Raw genomic sequence first — 14,110 nt, 5'->3', positions numbered from 1 at the left:
TTTGTTTATTTATCTCTTCATTTATTTATTTATTTATTTATTCAAAGCAGGCCCATCTATGACTGACCACGGGCTGCAGGTGGCCCCCGGGCCTCAGTTTGGGACCCGGGTCTGGTTTTCCGCCTGTTTGGTGTTCTTTATGATCAGAGTGTTTTCGGGTGTCCCAGCTGAAATGATTTCAGACAGATCAGATGACCCCAGCCCTAAAAATAACCCCGAAGGTCCCGGCCCATGTTGCCAGAGCCTCTGAGCCCGGCCTACTTCTCAGCCTCCAAACGTCTATTTAGTCTCTCCATTGTTTCTATAAGGACATGATTTCCCTCTTCACTCGGACTCTTTCTTCATGCCTTCAATTGGACCCGTGTTTTTTCCTGTTATTGTTCGTTTATAGAACTGTCTCGCGGTCCGTTTCCTATTTTACATCCTCCCATACATCAATAACGATCCTCCGCTGCTGATAGTGAGGCTGCGCACAAAGCCCTTCTTTATTAGAGTCCCGATAACGCCAGTATTATTGAGAAAGGCCGTCCCTGCCTCTGCGCTGTGATGTAATGCGTCTGGAGGTATAAATATAGCGGCATGGCTGCAGCGCACATGCACATGCAGCTCCATGACGCGCCGCCGCACATTGCGCCTCTCGGTCTGGGAATGAGCCGCTGCGTCTTCTTCGTCTTCTTCTTCTCTCCTCGTAGGAAAGACAAACCCCTCTCTCAGGCCGCTCTCTCGGTCAGACCCGGGATGGGCTCTCTCTCCGCCCTAAGGACCCTCCTGGTGCTGGCTCTGGTGGCCGGACTGGCGGGATGCGCTCCCGGTCTGAACGGCACGGTGGCGGAGCGCTGGGAGGCTCTGTACTCGCGCTCCATGGCGCGGATCCCGGGGGAGAAACGGGAGGAGCTGACCCGGGACAGTGACTACCTGCTGGGCATTAAACGGCTGAGGAGGCTCTACTGTAACGTGGGCATCGGCTTCCACATCCAGGTGTTACCGGACGGAAGAATAACGGGAGTCCACAACGAGAACCGGCACAGTAAGTCTGATCTTTACATAAAGTCCCTTAGAGGACCGGTTTTACGTTTCTGACTTTGTTATTGTGGCAAAAACTACTGTGAGTAACTTTAAGGACCGGAGCTGCTCCATGCTCAACTTTTACTAAACCGGGCTATCCGGGACTGATCCGGTATTTACGCACGCTCTTATCAGGAGGAGCAGGGGGCTGTCCGGGACCGGAACTGGTCTGATCCTCTACAGGTGGATGGATTTAGGTCTAAGAAGCATGAAAGTCCAGTCAAACTTAATCATCAGCTTTTAATTATCAGGAACAATAAATGAATCAACCAATAACAGAATCAGAATCAGTGTGATCCAGACTACAGGAGCTGGACTCTGTTATCCTCTTTACACCTTCAGTAATCAGGCTGATGGATCTGATCAGTTATTAATATAAGCAGATCATAGTTATTGATCACTGATATTACTGGCCTGAATATTTCTGCAAAAATAGAGCAGATCAATCAGCCGCACACAGAATGCTGCTGATAGACTACCAGAACACCAACCAGTCTGTGGAACAGATCTAGATCTGTGTCAGGGTTCAGAAGAGGACGACAACAATAAATGATGGATTTACTCTAGGGATGCACAACATGATCAGCATGATCAACATGATCAATATGATCAATATGATCAGCATGATCAACATGATCAACATGATCAATATGATCAATATGATCAGCATGATCAACATGATCAACATGATCAATATGATCAATATGATCAGCATGATCAACATGATCAATATGATCAATATGATCAGCATGATCAACATGATCAACATGATCAATATGATCAGCATGATCAACATGATCAACATGATCAATATGATCAGCATGATCAACATGATCAATATGATCAATATGATCAGCATGATCAACATGATCAACATGATCAATATGATCAGCATGATCAACATGATCAATATGATCAACATAATCAACATGATCAGCATGATCAACATGATCAACATGATCAATATAATCAACATGATCAACATAATCAATATGATCAGCATGATCAACATGATCAACATAATCAATATGATCAGCATGATCAACATGATCAATATGATCAATATGATCAATATGATCAACATGATCAGCATGATCAATATGATCAATATGATCAGCATGATCAATATGATCAATATGATCAACATGATCAACATGATCAGCATGATCAGCATGATCAATATGAGCACTGACTCAGCAGATATTAGTTTAAAATGCTGACTCAGCAGATCATCAGGTGCAGGTGGTCATGTGGTTTCTGGTGGATACCTTTAGATCCTGAGGTGCAGGTGTGGAGTTCTGCTGATCTCTGATTGGATACCTGATCTTCTAAAAACACTGAGCTGATTTTCGTCCTCTTGAACCCTGGACAGTAACGGCGTCTGTAGGGATGTGCAGATGCATCTGTTTATCGTGGGGGTCAGCTGATATCAGCCCCGCTCACAGACACCCTCAGTGATCCGTGTGAATCTGTGCCGTCAGTCTGATCTGGATCAAGGAGCCCTGAGGTGAGAGGAAGGACAGAGTCAGGACTAGTTGGGGACCTTAAAGTCTACCTCCTCTCTTTATTCTATCTGCTGGCTCAAACAGGAGATTTTCAGAGACCGGGTCAGATTCTGGTCTGGTTCCGTGGTCCTAGAGAGAGAGCGTGGACAGAGGAGTGTTACGTAAAGGCGTGGTTATGGTTTGGAATATTGCTTTGAGGGCGTAGGTGTCCATGTGGCGGTCCAGCTGGACCAGAGACCTGCTGGGATCCTGCAGAGTCTGGGTTCTTCAGAGCTGGTGAGTTTGTGTGGTTGGGTAGTCCTGTTTCTGGGTCTGTCCTGTAGAAGAGAGAATATTTGGTTCTCTCATGAGACAAAAGAAGACCCTCATGGTGATCTTAGCTCCTAAACCCCCCCTGCATGGTCCCGTCACCTGTCAGTCTTACCTGTGGAATGTTCCAGCTGTTTCCCCACAACTTTAAGACTTTTCCTGCTCGTGTCCTAACCTTTTAGGAACACGCTGCAGGCGTTGGGTTCAGAACGAGTCTATATTTAAATCACTAACATCAGTCTGAACATCAGTCATCCTCCTCTGTGCTGCTTTCAGCTAAACAGCGACTGACAGTAATCACTGATCAATGAATTCTGTTTTAGTCACATTTGACGTGGTGTCCCAACTTTTTTGGAACCCAGATTTGTAGAATTGGCCATGTATTTGATCTAACTCCTTTGCTGTAGTGACTCACGCATCAGTTGTTGAGATCTTTCCTTAAAGATCTGTTTGGGGGCGCGCTGGTAGTCGAGCGGCTAAGGCGTGCACCATGTACGCAGGCGACCCGGGTTCGAATCCGGCCTGTGGCACTCTTTCCTGAGTGTCTCTCCCCGCTCTCTTCCCCGTTTCCGACTCTATCCACTGTCCTCTCTCTAATAAAGGCCGAAAATAAATCTGTTTGGGTGTTAGCGCCTTCCCTGATGGAGGAGAGAAACAGGGATGAGAGAGAGAGACAGGAGAGGAGCCACAGTCAGGTGTAGGTGCAGGTTCAGGTTCAGGTTCAGGTGTGGGTCCAGGTTCAGCTGTAGGTTTAGGTGCAGATCCAGGTTCAAGTGTAGGTCCAGGTTCAGGTGTAGGTCCAGGTTCAGGTGTAGGTTCAGGTTCAGGTGTAGGTCCAGGTGTAGGTTTAGGTGTAGGTCCAGGTTCAGGTGTAGGTCCAGGTTCAGGTGTAGGTTCAGGTTCAGGTTCAGGTGTGGGTCCAGGTTCAAGTGTAGGTCCAGGTTCAAGTGTAGGTCCAGGTTCAGGTGTAGGTCAAGGTTCAGGTGTAGGTCCAGGTTCAAGTGTAGGTCCAGGTTCAGGTGTAGGTCCAGGTTCAAGTGTAGGTCCAGGTTCAGGTTCAGGTTCAGGTGTGGGTCCAGGTTCAGGTGTAGGTTTAGGTGCAGATCCAGGTTCAAGTGTAGGTCCAGGTTCAGGTTCAGGTTCAGGTGTAGGTCCAGGTTCAGGTGTAGGTCCAGGTTCAAGTGTAGGTCCAGGTTCAGGTGTAGGTCCAGGTTCAGGTGTAGGTTCAGGTTCAGGTGTAGGTCCAGGTGTAGGTTTAGGTGTAGGTCCAGGTTCAGGTGTAGGTCCAGGTTCAGGTGTAGGTTTAGGTGCAGATCCAGGTTCAGGTTCAGATTCAGGTGTAGGTCCAGGTTCAGGTGTAGGTCCAGGTTCAACTGTAGGTCCAGGTTCAAGTGTAGGTCCAGGTTCAAGTGTAGGTCCAGGTTCAGGTTCAGGTTCAGGTGTGGGTCCAGGTTCAGGTTCAGGTTCAGGTTCAGGTGTAGGTTTAGGTGCAGATCCAGGTTCAGGTTCAGGTTCAGGTTCAGGTGTAGGTTTAGGTGCAGATCCAGGTTCAGGTTCAGATTCAGGTGTAGGTCCAGGTTCAGGTGTAGGTCCAGGTTCAAGTGTAGGTTCAGGTTCAGGTTCAGGTTCAGGTGTGGGTCCAGGTTCAGGTGTAGGTCCAGGTTCAGGTTCAGGTTCAGGTTCAGGTGTAGGTTTAGGTGCAGATCCAGGTTCAGGTCCAGGTTCAGGTTCAGGTTCAGGTGTAGGTCCAGGTTCAAGTGTAGGTCCAGGTTCAGGTGTAGGTCCAGGTTCAGGTTCAGGTTCAGGTGTAGGTTTAGGTGCAGATCCAGGTTCAGGTTCAGATTCAGGTGTAGGTCCAGGTTCAGGTGTAGGTCCAGGTTCAGGTGTAGGTTTAGGTGCAGATCCAGGTTCAGGTTCAGATTCAGGTGTAGGTCCAGGTTCAAGTGTAGGTCCAGGTTCAAGTGTAGGTCCAGGTTCAGGTTCAGGTTCAGGTGTGGGTCCAGGTTCAGGTGTAGGTCCAGGTTCAGGTTCAGGTTCAGGTTCAGGTGTAGGTTTAGGTGCAGATCCAGGTTCAGGTCCAGGTTCAGGTTCAGGTTCAGGTTCAGGTTCAGGTGTAGGATTAGGTGCAGATCCAGGTTCAGGTTCAGATTCAGGTTCAGGTTCAGGTTCAGGTGTAGGTTTAGGTGCAGATCCAGGTTCAGGTTCAGATTCAGGTGTAGGTCCAGGTTCAGGTGTAGGTCCAGGTTCAAGTGTAGGTCCAGGTTCAGGTTCAGGTTCAGGTGTGGGTCCAGGTTCAGGTGTAGGTCCAGGTGTAGGTCCAGGTTCAGGTTCAGGTTCAGGTTCAGGTGTAGGTTTAGGTGCAGATCCAGGTTCAGGTCCAGGTTCAGGTTCAGGTTCAGGTCCAGGTTCAAGTGTAGGTCCAGGTTCAGGTTCAGGTTCAGGTGTGGGTCCAGGTTCAGGTGTAGGTCCAGGTTCAGGTTCAGGTTCAGGTTCAGGTGTAGGTTTAGGTGCAGATCCAGGTTCAGGTCCAGGTTCAGGTTCAGGTTCAGGTTCAGGTTCAGGTGTAGGATTAGGTGCAGATCCAGGTTCAGGTTCAGATTCAGGTTCAGGTTCAGGTTCAGGTGTAGGTTTAGGTGCAGATCCAGGTTCAGGTTCAGATTCAGGTGTAGGTCCAGGTTCAGGTGTAGGTCCAGGTTCAAGTGTAGGTCCAGGTTCAGGTTCAGGTTCAGGTGTGGGTCCAGGTTCAGGTGTAGGTCCAGGTTCAGGTTCAGGTTCAGGTTCAGGTGTAGGTTTAGGTGCAGATCCAGGTTCAGGTCCAGGTTCAGGTTCAGGTTCAGGTTCAGGTTCAGGTGTAGGATTAGGTGCAGATCCAGGTTCAGGTTCAGATTCAGGTTCACGGTCAGGTGTAGGTCCAGGTTCAAGTGTCGGTCCCCAGAAATGTTTCTGCGGGCCGCCATTTGCTCGCAGGCCGCACTTTGAGAACCCATGTTATAAACAATCTAGAATGAGGGTTAGGGGGTGAGCCTACCCAGACCTACCCCTGTGAGAACAGGATCCAGTCAGAGAGGCTGCTCCATCACAGACTCGCTAAAGGACCACGGCCCCTCCACTGAAGGACACAGCTGAAAGTCCTCACTGAGCCAAACAGCCCTCTGCCTCCTGCTCTCAGCGCTCTGGACCTTAATTAGCCCCGTGATTGCTGACTCAGGTGTGCTCATCACCTGCTGCAGGGAGAGAGAGACACCTGAAAGGTAGACAGGAGGGAGAAAAACCCACAACAGACCTGCAGCGTGGACAACATCCCTGGAACAAGACCATGAGCTCCAGCTGTAGGCCCACTTCATCCAGGTCAGATCAGAGTGTTTCACGTCAGGGATGACCTTCGGGGGGGGTTGAAGATCGTGGAAAGCTTTCAGTGATTGGTTGAATCATTGAGTTCTTAGATGGATAAATCTCTATCTGATCCTGATCTGATGTTCTGATCAAACTCTTGTTAAAACCCGGTCCATATAAACGCTGACTTCTCCAGCTAACAGCAGCTTCATGATGTTAAACTCAGGATGAGCTGAAGATCATCTTTATCTTCTTTATTTTAGTCGGGGCTCCTCCCACTCTGCAGCCATAGGCAGCCTCCCACACAGTCCACATGAACAGGAGAACAGTGTAACATGAGGCAGGAATTATGAGTCAGGGATTCACATCAGCTCTGGACTGTAGAGATCATTAGACGAGCATCGGTGCAGAGTCTGCCTCAGTCTGTCATAGAAAGCCATTTGAAGCTCATCCTCACCTGGTGAGTGTTCATGGACTCCAGGAAAGTCAAAGGTCTGCATGTTTGTCCTCTCAGGGCTCCTGTAGTGATTGACCATGTGGAGGCCATCTCTGTGTTCAGTCATGTTTGCTCCATCTAAGATCTAACCTGCATCTTTTCTCAGTAGATATTAGTGATCAATGATTTTATCATGTTAGCGTCTGCAGATTTGAGCTTGAAGGTGATTTTTAACGATTATATCGGCCGTAGGTGAGTCAGGGGGCCCTGTTAGTTCTCTTTAAAATGTAAACATCAGGGTCTGCTGCAGACAGAGACAGAGGTGTCTCCTGGTCCTGTACACTTTTCCTTCACACCTCCACCTGTGGACTGACCCTCACCTGTCCATGCAGCCTCAAACGTCTGTGATCTAAACGGTCGTTCTGTAGAGCTCAGAGACTCCAGCCTGGGTCTGTGATGAGGACACCTTTGATAGAAGACGGTTGGTGAGACGTCATCCCTGCTGGAGATTCCACAGTCAGCTGTCAGTGATGTTATTAGAGAGTGGAAGAGTTTAGGAACAACAGCAGCTCAGCCATGAAGAGGAGACCAGGTACAATCTCAGGGAGGGACTTCCACCATGGAGCGACCAATCGTCTTCTCTACTCTAAATTGCCCATAGATGTGAGTGTTGACCGCTTATTTGTATGTCAGCCTTATGATTGGCTGGCATCCGGTCCCAGGTGTAACCCCGCCCCTCACCCAGTGACAGCTGGGAAAAGCTGACCAAGAAAAGTAGATGATGGGTGAAAATAAAAGACTGATGTTCTTAGGCTGTGGTGGCGCCCTCTTTTGGTGAAAATGTGACAAACCCTGAAACGTTTACTGCACATGATCAACGAGACGACCACGCCTGCAGCACGCCATCACTAACTACCACACCTGCAGCACGCCATCACTAACGACCACGCCTGCAGAACGCCATCACTAACCCTCCATCTCTGACTCACACTGATGCACACTTCACCTGCGTCACTCTCACGTCCTCCTACTGGGCCTGTCCCAGCTCCAGTCTCTCCTTTCATTGCCGCTCTGAATTTCCTCCACCATGATGATGAGGTCAGAGGTCATAGGTCATAGGTCAAACTCAGACGGTTTGTCTGAACTAAAAGTTAAAAGCTCCTCTCTGTGTGGGCCAACTCTGTCCCTGCAGGTCTGCTGCAGATCTCTCCGGTGGAGCGAGGCGTGGTGACCCTGCTGGGCGTCCGTAGCGGGCTGTTCGTGGCGATGAACCGCAGAGGGAAGCTGTATGGATCTGTGAGTACCTCAGCGCTGACACACACACACATTAACACACACTATGAGTGATAACGCCTCTCTTCAGTCAGACATGGCAGCGTGAGCTGGGGAACACCAGGGTCATCTCTGCAGGTCCAGCCCTGCATGCATTCTTCCACAGGATTGGCGTGATAGTCCAGTAGACCAGGGGTCATCAAGTACATCTGCACCAGGGCCAGATTTAGTCTGGACAGAAACTCCTGGGGCCGGACTTTCAAATCCACAAAAATGAGATATTTTGGTCTGGTTTACATTGGTATTGGTATTTTCTTTCAAAGTGACATTTTAGTCATTCCCAGTGAGATCTATCCCTGTTAACTATCATGCAGCAGGCCTGACAGCAGAACTGGACCCTCCAAAACTGTGAATTAGTACTAGTATTTACTCATTTTAACCCCTTTTTGCCACTTTAACCCCTTTTGAACTACTTTTCCTGCATGTTTTATCCCCTTTTTTGCCACTCTTATCCATTTTTGCCACTTTTCTTCTCTTTTTAACCTCTTTTAATCACATTTTTTAAATAATAGTTGCAACTTTTAACCATTTTTTGCCACTTTTCAACAATTTTTGCTGCTCTTTAACCCCTTTTTGCAACTTTCCTGCCAATAATTTCCCTTGTGTGTCAATCTTGAACCCCTTTTCATTCATTTTCCAGGCTATTTTTGCCACTTACACCCATTTTTGTTAGGGATGCATGATAGTGGATTTTTTGCTGATATCCGATATGCAGATACTTACAGATATACTGATATTTAAATACCCTTTTCAGACAAAAAATGTCAGCACTTTTGGACAGTTTTAGGTTTAAGGTTGACTAAGAAAACAATTTTAGTCCTTAAAAAACATTTTCAAGTGTAAAGAATGGGGATAAATAAAGAAAAATACCTCACCTGACACAGGTCTGTTGGTTCAGACTAGAACTCCACTAGTTTATCAGGATATATGGACAAACTTTACAGTTAATATATGCTGAAATACACAGGCAAAATATCGGATGTAAATATCTGCAAAAACGTTGATATCTGCCGATACCAGACCCATAATATCGGGCCCTATTTTCTGTACTTTTTGCCCCTTTTTGCTTCTTTAACCCATTTTCTTTATTTTTTTTTTTGAACTATTTTGTCATTTGTAACCAATTTATGATACTTTTTGCCTCTTTTCCCTCTTTAACCATTTTTTCCCACATTTCAACCCCTTTCTCTCCATTTTATCTGCTCATTTTTGCAGCACTTCTGCCAACCTTAACCCTATTTTAAATATCTACTAATTATGACGGTAAATTTGGGTGAAACTGATCAAATGTGAGGTCATTCTCACATTATTTCAATATTTAACAGCAGCAGACATTTAAAGCCAAAGCACACTACTAAAACCTGAGCATTGTCTCTTCATCCTTTTTTTTAATTTAATGATCTTTCAGGGGACGGACAGGAAGCTTTGAGGGGCCTGATATTGGCCCCCGGGCCACCAGTTTATGATCAGTGCAGTAGACCATGGGGGGGGGGCCTTTGTCTGCTCTGAGGCTGCCAAAATTAGATTTGCAAATATTGACAGTTATTACGTAGTTTATTCAAAGGTCTTTGACAAGAAAAGCATGCACAGACCTTTTTAGGCCTTTATCAGTGAACAGGTAAAATCTGTGTTGATTTCTGGCTGCTGTGGGCCACTTTTCCTTCTTTCTTGGGTCCTGGGGGGGCTCAGATTAAAACACTGAAACGTGTCTAACACAGAGAGAGAGGATGAGGAGCTGTGACTCCAGCTTAGAGAAGAAGAGGACCAAGAGAACTCAGGGGGCTCCAGGGTTGTTGTGGGTTTGGACATGTTTCTCAGGGATGTTTTTATTGGTGAAGTCATAATCAGCTCTAAAGCTGTTATTTTAAACGTCTCTATGCAGAAATCACTTCCTGCCCCCCCGTCTGAGGTTCTGGGTCATCTGTAGAGAACCCGTACTGACTAGAACCTTAAAGAGTCTGCCCTCAGAGGAACGGCATCTCTGCAGAGATAAAATCCCGCCAGAATTCAGACTCCCAAAACGCTGCTGGCCTATAAACAAACATGATCAAACTAAAGCGGTCTGTCCTCTACATTTCCTCCCTCTTGTCCAAATATGGTCACTTCCTTATAACACATTCTTACTGAAACCATGAGCCTTCACCTCTCAGTGCTCAGTTTTATTAAAGAACATCCTCAGATGACCTTCCCGCCCTGACTCCTCCTTCCTGGTCTCTCTCTAGACGTGGTAAAGCTCCTCGTGGCTGTGATGGCCCACAGATGTCTGATTTTAGGTTTACAGCCAGGTAACACTGAGGTGATAACAGCTCTGTTCACACTCTCCTCAGAGGACACTACGGTGGCCCAGAGGCTTGAGGACATCTCCTTTTGAAGCAGCATTTGCTTTGCTGTTAACGGCCTAGTGGCAGGGAAAGATGGCCGACTCTGAGGCTGCTTCCTCTGTAGGAACAAAGGCTCAGTCCCACTGCATCCCCGCCCTCTTGAGCAGGCAAGGACAGACTTGAATTAAGCCTTACAGGATGTTTCTCACAAGACATTCTGTCCAATCAGGGCACGTCTTCCTAGTGCATCACACATTTTGGTCCAGGTTATTGTCACCGTGTGAACACAGACCACATCTGAAACTGTGAATGTCCAAGACTAAAGTCAGGTCAGAGACCTAAGGGTGTGAAAACAAACACGATAGAATAAACCTGCCAAACATGAAATATCAGTACACTCTGGTGGTCCGTCCATCCATCCATCCATGCATCCATCCATCCATGCATCCATCCATCCATGCATCCATCCATCATCCATCCATCCATCCATGCATCCATCCATCCATGCATCCATCCATCCATTTATCCATCCATCCATCCATGCATCCATCCATCCATGCATCCATCCATCCATGCATCCATCCATCCATTTATCCATCCATCCATCCATGCATCCATCCATCCATTTATCCATCCATCCATGCATCCATCCATCCATGCATCCATCCATCCATTTATCCATCCATCCATCCATGCATCCATCCATCCATTTATCCATCCATCCATGCATCCATCCATCATCCATCCATCCATGCATCCATCCATCCATGCATCCATCCATCCATGCATCCATCCATCCATGCATCCATCCATCCATTTATCCATCCATCCATCCATGCATCCATCCATCCATTTATCCATCCATCCATCCATGCATCCATCCATCCATTTATCCATCCATCCATGCATCCATCCATCATCCATCCATCCATCCATGCATCCATCCATCCATTTATCCATCCATCCATGCATCCATCCATCATCCATCCATCCATCCATGCATCCATCCATCCATGCATCCATCCATCCATTTATCCATCCATCCATCCATGCATCCATCCATCCATGCATCCATCCATCCATGCATCCATCCATCCATTTATCCATCCATCCATCCATGCATCCATCCATCCATTTATCCATCCATCCATGCATCCATCCATCCATGCATCCATCCATCCATTTATCCATCCATCCATCCATGCATCCATCCATCCATTTATCCATCCATCCATGCATCCATCCATCATCCATCCATCCATCCATCAATCCATGCATCCATCCATCCATTTATCCATCCATCCATTCATTGCATCCATCCATCCATCTATCCATCCATCCATCCATGCATCCATCCATCCATGCATCCATCCATCCATGCATCCATCCATCCATTTATCCATCCATCCATCCATGCATCCATCCATCCATTTATCCATCCATCCATCCATGCATCCATCCATCCATGCATCCATCCATCCATTTATCCATCCATCCATCCATGCATCCATCCATCCATTTATCCATCCATCCATCCATGCATCCATCCATCCATGCATCCATCCATCCATTTATCCATCCATCCATCCATCCATCCATCCATCCATCCATCCATCCATGCATCCATCCATCCATGCATCCATCCATCCATGCATCCATCCATCCATTTATCCATCCATCCATCCATGCATCCATCCATCCATGCATCCATCCATCCATTTATCCATCCATCCATCCATGCATCCATCCATCCATTTATCCATCCATCCATGCATCCATCCATCCATGCATCCATCCATCCATTTATCCATCCATCCATCCATGCATCCATCCATCCATGCATCCATCCATCCATCCATGCATCCATCCATCCATGCATCCATCCATCCATTTATCCATCCATCCATCCATGCATCCATCCATCCATTTATCCATCCATCCATCCATGCATCCATCCATCCATGCATCCATCCATCCATTTATCCATCCATCCATCCATCCATCCATCCATCCATCCATCCATGCATCCATCCATCATCCATCCATCCATCCATGCATCCATCCATCCATGCATCCATCCATCCATTTATCCATCCATCCATCCATGCATCCATCCATCCATGCATCCATCCATCCATGCATCCATCCATCCATTTATCCATCCATCCATCCATGCATCCATCCATCCATTTATCCATCCATCCATGCATCCATCCATCCATGCATCCATCCATCCATTTATCCATCCATCCATCCATGCATCCATCCATCCATTTATCCATCCATCCATGCATCCATCCATCATCCATCCATCCATCCATCAATCCATGCATCCATCCATCCATTTATCCATCCATCCATTCATTGCATCCATCCATCCATCTATCCATCCATCCAGCTGAAACAGAACCGCTCCGTTCTTAGACCACTGAGGGTCATAATACGCATCAATACGTTTTACGGCATGTTTCTATAGACCTTTGTTTCTCAACAGGAGGGTTAGGACCCAAAATTGAAGCCATTTTCATTAGGTCATAGCAGTGTGCCTGGAGAAATATAGGACTTGCTTTTATTTTGAAGGATATTTTTCCATGTCTTAGTCCCATCTTGGTTTCTCATTAGAACATGAGGTTCTGACTGAAAAGTGGGTGAATCTGGGTGTGATTTGGAGTGTCCTGGTCAGAGAACCACAGCTTTACTCTCTCTACATGAATCAAAGATTGGCCATCTATAAATTGCTCTCAGAGATTCTGGTGTCCTGATCCCTTCCTCTCTCACATCATTCATGACTGCAGACCCAAACAGCTGCTACAATGGAGTCAGAAATAACGTTATTGTGTGATAGGAATCATGGTGAACAATATCAGATTTCCCCCTGCTCTGTTTGCTCTGTGCCGTTGAACAATCAGACTGTAGAAATAACTGGTATCTGGTCCATCTGTTCTCTTCCAGTCCCACTTCAACAACGAGTGTAAGTTCAGGGAGAAGCTCCTGGCCAACAACTACAACGCCTACGAGTCGGCCGCCTACCCCAGGATGTACATCGGCCTGAGCAAGAACGGCAAAACCAAACGAGGGAACCGAGTGTCCCCCGCCATGACGGTGACACATTTTTTACCCCGGATCTAGAAACAGACTTCGCCTCAGCACGGAGACCATCAGGAGAAGGGGGCGGCTCCAGACCGTGATGCACTTTCACCACAAGCTTTATGCAAGTGTATCAAACCTGAGCTTTGTATATTTTTATTTATGTCTCATCATTTTTGTATTTTTCTAGAAGGGTTGTGTGTTTCTCTGTGGGGGTGAAAGATTATTTATGCTCATTTCTAATTTATCACAAACGTGCTGCTACAGGATGAAACCTCTGGATGTTTTGGACTGAGCCATATCAGATGTAAAGACTTTAACGTGAGTTTAAATAACCAAGACTTTGATGGGCCGGTTTGGGGTCAAACATGGCTCAGCACGTTTCCACAGTCTCTGTGAATCAGGATAGAGCCCCCTGTGGGGGTGGCAGCCATGTTTGTGAGGTGGCACTTCCCAGTCTCCTCGCTCTGATTGGTTATTCAGGTGTTCAGTCAGAGCCCTAGAATCATAAACGTCCCACATGTCCATCTAACTATGATTGAAGTTTTCCAGGCCTCCTGATCTGGAGAAAACTCTTCTGTTTTAGAGCGGGTCAACCATCAACGGTCTTCATGATCTGATCAAACCTCCAGAGAAGAGCAGCTGACTTTGAAATGTGGATTAAAACCAAAAATGAGTCTATTAACCAATACGATTGATTCTCCTAGAAACACAATCAGCAG

General features: G+C 46.9%; 1 protein-coding gene across 1 annotated transcript; it reads left to right on the top strand.

The window, feature by feature from the left end:
• The first annotated feature begins 579 nt into the window (after window positions 1-579).
• Window positions 580-13,430, top strand: fgf4 (fibroblast growth factor 4). The gene is made up of 3 exons (XM_041782574.1): window positions 580-1,027; window positions 7,841-7,944; window positions 13,254-13,430. The coding sequence occupies exons 1-3, from the start codon at window positions 580-582 to the stop codon at window positions 13,428-13,430; spliced, it is 729 nt and encodes a 242-aa protein (XP_041638508.1).
• Window positions 13,431-14,110: the final 680 nt, after the last annotated feature.

Source organism: Cheilinus undulatus, linkage group 1 (genome assembly GCF_018320785.1).
Source record: "Cheilinus undulatus linkage group 1, ASM1832078v1, whole genome shotgun sequence".
Taxonomy (NCBI): Eukaryota; Metazoa; Chordata; class Actinopteri; order Labriformes; family Labridae; genus Cheilinus; species Cheilinus undulatus.
The sequence above is the reverse complement of the archived record's forward strand: the minus strand, read 5'-3'. Positions and strand labels throughout refer to the sequence as shown.